The sequence below is a fragment of the Ruditapes philippinarum genome, unplaced genomic scaffold (genome assembly GCF_026571515.1).
Source record: "Ruditapes philippinarum isolate M1 unplaced genomic scaffold, ASM2657151v2 ctg1881_1_1_1_1, whole genome shotgun sequence".
In the NCBI taxonomy this organism is placed as follows: domain Eukaryota; kingdom Metazoa; phylum Mollusca; class Bivalvia; order Venerida; family Veneridae; genus Ruditapes; species Ruditapes philippinarum.
The window spans coordinates 21,835-30,206 of record NW_026865939.1 but is presented as its reverse complement, the minus strand read 5'-3'; the positions used below and the strand labels follow the sequence as shown (position 1 = coordinate 30,206).

General features: G+C 33.1%; 1 protein-coding gene across 1 annotated transcript; it reads left to right on the top strand.

Annotated features, from left to right (window-relative positions):
- Positions 1–660: 660 nt before the first annotated feature.
- LOC132730806 (uncharacterized) lies at positions 661–7,840 on the top strand. The gene is made up of 3 exons (XM_060716854.1): positions 661–3,565; positions 4,018–4,147; positions 5,006–7,840. Exons 1-3 carry the CDS (start codon positions 819–821, stop codon positions 7,277–7,279), a joined length of 5,151 nt encoding a protein of 1,716 aa, XP_060572837.1. The 5' UTR covers positions 661–818; the 3' UTR covers positions 7,280–7,840.
- The last annotated feature ends 532 nt before the right edge of the window (positions 7,841–8,372 follow it).

Sequence of the window (8,372 nt, the reverse complement as noted above, 5' to 3'; positions counted from 1 at the left end):
GAAACATCTAAAAAATAAATCTGCAATCATTATTTATATTTCATGTTTGTTAATTTTCAAAATAAACCGGTACAACTTAAACTTAAAAATTAGAGATGGGAAATTAATATGACGGACTATTTGTGGCATTAATACAATCTTAGATTTTGATTTGGACATGAATTAAATACCAATAGTAATGGTAAATAATATGTACAATACAAGTTCAGCTGAAAACAGATACAGATCTATAAATGGCGAGATAATTACTTATATAAATAGCAAGAGAATTGTATTAAACTAATCTTATATTTACTAGTATGTCTTTTTATTAACTGAAAAAAACGAGGAAGAAAAGTGCCTACTCTTAACCAAAGTGTAAAGTCTCCGTTACACGTGTTTTACATGTCATTCATACGTAATTTTCAACAACTGATTGCTTAATTGAATTCAGTTTATATGAGATGATATGAAACAAAAAATAACAAAGATAGCTTTATTTTATTAAAACAAAAACAACAGATAGTTTGGAACATATGTCACATCACAATTCTATTTATATATATAACCTATTTTTTACCAATCTAGATCAAACAGTGCTTAAAAGGTAATATTTTTCCTCGTTCTTGACCTGTTACCACTTCAAACAAAGTCGTTGCAAACAGGGCAATCAAATAACTTCAGATTTAGTTTTGTTCTGGAGTGATCAGGAGGTCATTTTGTTAAATCTTAAATAAATTGATGATGTTGTTTTATGACTAAAGCATTATACTTCTTCGGGTAGTATATGAAATAAAATATTAATTCCAAATTATAGATAAAACCTCTCTAAAACTGAAATGGAAAAGTGGAAATTACTTTTTTTAGGAATTACATTCGTTTTGAAATATGTTTGCTCGGACGCTGACCAACCATTCATTCGAAAGCAAGGAAAATCTGATCATATAGGAAAAGCCTTAGTCTTTTCTGGGCTATTTGCAAAGTTAGATCACTGTAAATGGTTTCATCCCTGTATATGTAGAGACGAAAGCTCGTACACGAATTCTGTATATCAACTGATGGTGAACTGCACAAATGCTGGTCTTAAATCTGTGCCGGAAAATATTCCAGTTACCACAACAGTGTTAACATTGAACGAAAACCGAATCGAGGACATAAAACCAGGTGCGTTTAAGGAGTTAATTAATCTAAAATACCTTGACATTTCTAAAAACCGACTAACACAAATCAGAGATGGTGTATTTACAGGGCTTGCAAATCTGCATACACTTGAAATGAGTGGAAATCAAGTACGTTACAACAGTAGGTGTATACCGAATAACGTATTCAAACCCCTAGAGAAACTCGCACGTTTGAGTCTCAAGCAGAACCTGGCGGATATTGACATTAATGAGACATATCCTATTGACGCTTTGAAAAAACTCACAAACTTAACACAACTTCTAATGGACGGACTAAAGGTTGAAAAGTTCGATCAACCATTCGCTTCATTAAACAGCGTAGAATCACTCGACCTAGGTAGCAATATTGGTAGATGCAAACTGGATACAATACGTGCAGATATGTTTAAAAATGCAAATAATATCACAATCTTGAAGTTAAGTTACTGCAACGTTCAATATGTTGAATCCGGCAGCTTTTCAAAAATGAAACGCCTGAGTACCCTTGATTTGTCTCACAACGAGCTTTTACATTTTAAAAGTTTACCAAACATAACTTCTGGGTTAAAGTCACATAAAATGAAGGAGTTAAAACTTGCTAAAATCCACCAAACATTTGGCGATTGTACTAGACTTGAGCAGAAACATTTATCACACCTACAATACATGACTATAGAAAGCATAAATCTTGATACAAATAGACTAGCGTATATCGAAAAGAACGCAGTTGATTGTATTCCACCATCTATTAAAACATTGTCTTTGACAGGCAACATGCTCCTTGCTGGTGAATATGTGGAGAGAATATTACATAGTCAAGTGTTTGTAAATCTTCAATATCTCACATTAGCAGAGCTTAACTTGAATTTTGACCCTATGAAATTTTTCAGCGACAGAACGAAAGAAATGATTGAGTCAATGCGAGAGAAAAATGACAGAAAATCTAGTGAACAAGACAGTTTAACGGCAAGCGCAAGTGGTTTACATAACGAAAATATAAACAATAGTGTCCATTTGCAACAAAAACAGTTCTGTGCAAACTGCTTGGAGAAAGGTTTGAATTATGAAACAATTTTATCCTTTCCACAATCTCTAACGGATTTAGACTTAAGTGGTTTACGTATTAGAAACATTCTTAGAAATATTTGTATATGTGAACCTAATTCTCTCATAAGAATGAATTTGGAAAGAAATTTATTTTGGAAATGGCAAGGTCCTCTTGTCGGTTTATCTAATCTACTTAATTTAAACCTTGCATGGAACTCGTGTGATTCATTGACCGTAGACGTATTTGACCAACTAAGAAGTTTGATATCATTAAACCTTACAAGGAATTTCATTGAGAAATTTTTACGGGAAGATACGGAAGGGCGTATATTCAGAAAGCTAAAGAATCTTCAATTCATGTTGCTTTCTGATAATAAAATACGTTACCTTCCCCTTAAGATATTCAGTGGTCTGGCATCATTACGAGGACTCGATTTATCCAATAACTTTTTGACAAGATTTGACGTTATGCTTTGTCACGCAGCTCCATTGCAAGTCTTAAATTTAAATGACAATTTACTGGATTATATAGGAAAAAATATTCGTGATAAAATGGACAGCGTTGGCACTGTAAACTATGCCTATCAGTATAATTATATGGATCTTTCGGACAACAAGCTTTCGTGTACTTGCAAAACCATTGATTTTGTTCATTGGTTGTCCGTTTCAAAGGTTCAGTTCATGCAATTCGACGACTACATTTGCAAAGATAAAAATGGAGAAATAAAAAAGTTAAAGTTTGCAGCGGAAATAACATTGGAATTAGATAAAGAGTGTGCTAATTATATCACGTTGATAATATGTCTTAGCATTGGTTTTGTTGTGTGCTTAGTTGTAATAATTCATGGAATTATGTATAGATATAGATGGGACCTGCGATACTTCTACTACTCATTTAAACTTAAAATGAAAGGAAGCAATCATCTCCTTAAACACGAGGGTGATGTCAACGACTACGAATATGATGCGTTTGTTTCGTATGCAAATGAAAACGGAAATTTTGTGAAAAACGACCTTGTGCCTGAGCTCGAAGACAAACGTGGCTTGCGACTGTTAGTTCACGATCGGGATTTCCGTGCTGGGGAGTTCGTATGTGACAACATTATGAGTGCAATTACAACATCAAAAAAGACGCTGATAATAATGAGTAAACATTTCCTGAAAAGTGACTGGTGTATATTTGAAATGAACATGGCGAGGATGGAGACAATCAAAACTGGGCGAAATGTTCTATGTGTAATCATGCTGGAGGAAGTTCCTAGCAAAGGTTTGCCTTTAGAGATCCTAGATATTGTGCGTCAACAAACTTACATGGAAGTTCCGTTAAACGATGAACACATGGATTTATTCTGGGACAGAGTTCACGCTGCAATGATAGAGTAAAATATGAGTGAACAGAGTTCACGCTGCAATAATTGTTAAATTATAAATATGAGCAGACAAAGGTCAAGCAGCAATGGTAGAATTAACCATGGATGCATAGAGTCCATGCTAATAATATAGTAAGATATGGGAAGAGGGAGTTAACGCGGCAATTATATAAAGAAAAATTGGGTGAAAACAGTTCATGCTGCAAAAAATAGAGTTAATATTATAAATATGAGTGGGCAGAGTTCATGCTGCAACAATAGAGGTTAAAATAAGTGGACAGAGTTTACGCTGTAATAATTGTTAATTAAAATATTGATTTAATGTAATTGATTTTCTTGAAAAATGCATTACAGAAAATATTACATGAACACAACCTTGTTATTTTAACACACATATTATTTGTTGTATTTTTATCATGAACAAATGGACAGATCTTTAATGAAATATTATTTTATCAAAGAGATTGCGAGAGACTTTATTCGTCATATAAGGACAGGTTTATCTCCGTAAAATGTGCAATTTTGTGTTATATCAAGAAAGAATCTAAGAAAATTGTGTTTACCATTTTACAAAAAAAAACATGTTTAAAAGTGAGTTGATGTAGGCTTTCACAGTACATGTAATAACAATTAATAATTGAAATAAAAGTTTCTCTTAAATGTTCTCCATGGTGTTCTTATGACACGGCTATTAACATGGACTGGTAAAATTATATTTTTGCAACAAATGAATTTTGTATAGAATGTTTGACCATTCCATATATATGATGAACTCTGAGAGTGAAAAATACGTGATAAACTCTGGCATATGAACAAAAACTAACTGAACTTCTTAGATGCTATACTAAACTAAATATTAAATGAGCTATTCAAAGCATAGTCTCATTCTGAGTATGAATACTTAGTTCTTGATAAATGTAAATACATGTATATATATAAATATATGTAATATTAGCACGAGCCATAGATAACTTTGCCACATTCAATCCTTCTTAAACATTAGCCTTTTTGCTTGCAAATTACGTGCAAATTACGCTTCTGTACGCTCCCGTGGAATATGACTGTCAAGTATTTTGAATCCTTGGATAAACTAATAATATTCTTGACAGAGGATTGCATAATTTTCTTACAACTTTTTTAACATAAACTCATTCAATATTCTCTAATTGGTGAAATGAATTTAACTATTTAGTTATATCTTTAAAATACAGAGAGGTTTTTATAAAAACAAACATTTTGCCAGTGTAAACAGTCATTCTAATTTGTTTATTATCTTGGTGGTTTTATGGGGGAATTATCCTTTATGTATTGAAAGTTTTTATGGAGGAAATTATTCGTTATGTATTTTATAGTTTTATTGTCTATAATAAATAAAAAGACCGTTTTTGAAAGCAGACTACGACAACACAAGTTGAATGCAACACAAGTTGAATGGATCAAGTAATATAGGAGTATTTTCGTTTAGTTTATGAAATCATGGCATTACTAACCACGACATTTGTGTTTGCGCTCTTACTCGTTTGTGTGAGATGGAATTTGATAAAAGGAACACAACAGCGGCAGTATTGTTATCGAGAAAAATCAACAACGTTAAAGTGCAATTACATTCCGAGAGACATTCCTTTCGGAATTGATTCAGTGCGTCTCATGGATTTTAAAAAACTAAAAGAAATATTTATAGTGAACAGTACACAGTTTCAATCAGAAAATTGGGGAAGGTTAAAATCATTTGAGATATCCTACAGTGGTGACGAATCCATTGTTACTGTTATATTTAAAACAGGCTGTTTTAAAGGTTTAAAACACCTTCGTGAGTTACACATTCACCTCGTACCTATCTTTATTCTTGAAGGGCAAGTCTTTGAGGGGCTTAACTCGCTGAAACTGCTGGACCTTAGCGGATGTCTTCGGATGTCTATCGGAGTATTATTGCCAGGTCTAACAGGACATGGAATATTACCTCAATTAGAAAACTTAAAGCTAGCAGCGATGAATAATTATAGAAAACCAGTTGTTATTAACGATAAATTTGCTCAATCAATAGGTGACAAGAATATTACTTCCCTAGATTTGAGTTATGTACGTATTGAAGAAATAAATGCAACGGCTCTCGTTAATTCTGTTAAGACTCTGAAAAACGTGAACGTGTCTTTTTCTTTTATTACTACGTGTTACACGGACAAAAACAGTACTATTAATAAATTCGACCAGCTCAATGTTTTGGATATTTATCATCTCTCTTATTTCAGAGTAATTCCACCCTCGAAGATGTTAAATAAGTCGTGGAATACTTCGGACTTTAAAACCTTTTGGGTTTCTCTCATTGCTCCAAAAGTTGTAAACATCAGCGGTTTGTTGCAATATCCGTCCTCAATTTGGATAAGTAATAGCACATTAAACATCAATTCACAATTTAAAATGAGAAGTGAGGAATTCATAGGCACACACAATAATTTAAAACATCTAGACCTGGTGTTACAGTGCAACGGTTTCTCAGCAGTAACGATAAAACATATCGATTTGTCAGAAAATGGGCTAGACTTCATACACCCTAGTTTGTTATCATGTTCACCTAACCTCCAACACTTAGATCTGTCCAATAATCAGCTTTTCAAAATGGTATCAACACACAGTAAATTATTTCAGCAGCTACTGATTTCTATTCAACGTCTAAAAGTAATCAAATTTTCGTCAAACTTTTTCAAAGATATTCCTCGTGATGTGTTTATCAAGAATAATAAACTGGAAGAAATAGATTTATCATACAATGAACTCGGCCAGGTGACTTTTGCTCTTTATCAGCTTGGAAATCTCAAAGTTCTCAATCTCCGCGATAATAAAATTAAGATTTTGTCAGAGAGTTCTATGCATAACATAAACTCTATAAGCACAAAGTCGCCATACTTCAAAAGCAAGAAAGCGGCCGTGTATCTGGACAATAATCCAATTTCATGTTCTGAATGTAAAGCTAAAGAGTTTTTACAGTGGCTTACAAGTACAAAATCTGTAAATGTTCTTACGCCAAAACTCACGTGCGTGAATGAAAAGGGCTTAACACGGAATATAAATGATAAAGCATTACAACTTGTAATGGAGATATGTAAGAAGAGAATAGTGATCGTGACTACAGCCGTGTCTGTAGTTGTTGCAGCTGTCCTAATCATGTTGGTGGTGGTGACAATACACAAATGCCGAAAGCGTGCTGTGAAGAAAGCAAACAAAAGAACACTTCTACAAAACCTTCAAGAAGGTCACGGCGAGTTTGAATTCGTTACATTCTTATCTCATAGTAGTGAAGACAAAGATTTTGTCAATGAATACCTGGTGGAACAGTTAAATGAAACTCTGCAACTAATGACAGGTATAGATAGAAACCTAGTATGCACGGGTGATGACTTCCTTCGACCAGGCTTCAGAATCCTAGACGAGATAACAAACTGTATTGAAAGATCTTCGGTTTTCATTGTGGTCGTATCGGATCATTTCTGTGAGAGCATGTATTGTCATCATGAAGTGGAGATGGCCTTTCGTCTTCACAAACCTATTGTGCTAATGATCATCGGACAAGTTAATGAAGACTTAATGAAACCACTGCTGAAAACATTGTTCAAAAGCACTGTTCGGGTTCTTTGGACAATACACAAAGATGAGTATGTAATGAACAAAACATGGGCCGATTTTTGCCGTGCTATGCTAGACCTTATAGTGGAAAATATCAAATAAAGCTTGTTATATAATGGAATCTGTTTACACTGGTACTTAACCCAACAAAATAATAAATAAAAAAATCCTTTAAGACTTGAATAACCAATAAAACAAATATATGTAACAGAAACAATGCTTCTCATAATCAATTCGTTTTGCTTTAAGTGTAAAATATATACCGACTTTACATTTGACAAGGTCTGTTAAATTGGGACAGATCGAAAATAAATCATCTGTGATCAAATACAGGCAAAAAGACTATGAAAAATGTACATTTATACGGCAGAAGGGGTCAAGTGTTGTGTGGTGACAGTAATTAAAATGGCTCCCATACTTATTGCAAGTGTTTTTCTATTTGTCGTTAATAATCTTGTGGAGTTGACATTTCACAATCGGACTCAATGACTTATTATGCTATTGCACTTTTTAATATTGTTTCCCAGGAGTTGCCTCATACGTAGAAAATAAATATTTTCTGCAACAATGTAGCTGCAACAACTGCCGACATTATCAGTGTTATGCTTGTTGTATTTTGATGTAAATAATACGTGCTTGTAAATTTTCTGAATAAAATATGTTTAAACCAAATGTTTTATCTCTTGAAATTAATAAAAAAAAAATATTTTTTTAATTTTAATTAAAATTAAAAGTGGACAAAACTTGAATTATTTCAGGAATAATCTTATATAACTCTACATTCCATAAACGTTGCTCTCCCTTGATGATCTTTGCTGTTAGTAAATTACAAGAGTTCCGCTGAAGCGGAGCAACATACGCTCGATGGCAAATTTTAAATAACGTATTACAAAAATATACTTGTTGGATAGATAGTAAATTTATTATCAAATGCTTGAACTTGGAAACTTAGGTAACTACCCTATTATTCTCCGTATTGTTTTTAGTCACATAAAAGAAAGAATGGCCACATGTATGAGAATTTACGGAATAAATGGCATAGAAAAAGTACAGTAACCTATTGTTTCTGAAGCCAACTAAGTATCCAAATGTAAGCATGGATGGACAAACAAAACCAAGCCATACTATAATAAGTCCCAAAGGTTATCGGTAGTAATTTCAATGTCAAACTACAAAGTTGTTTTTAGAAGTTCTA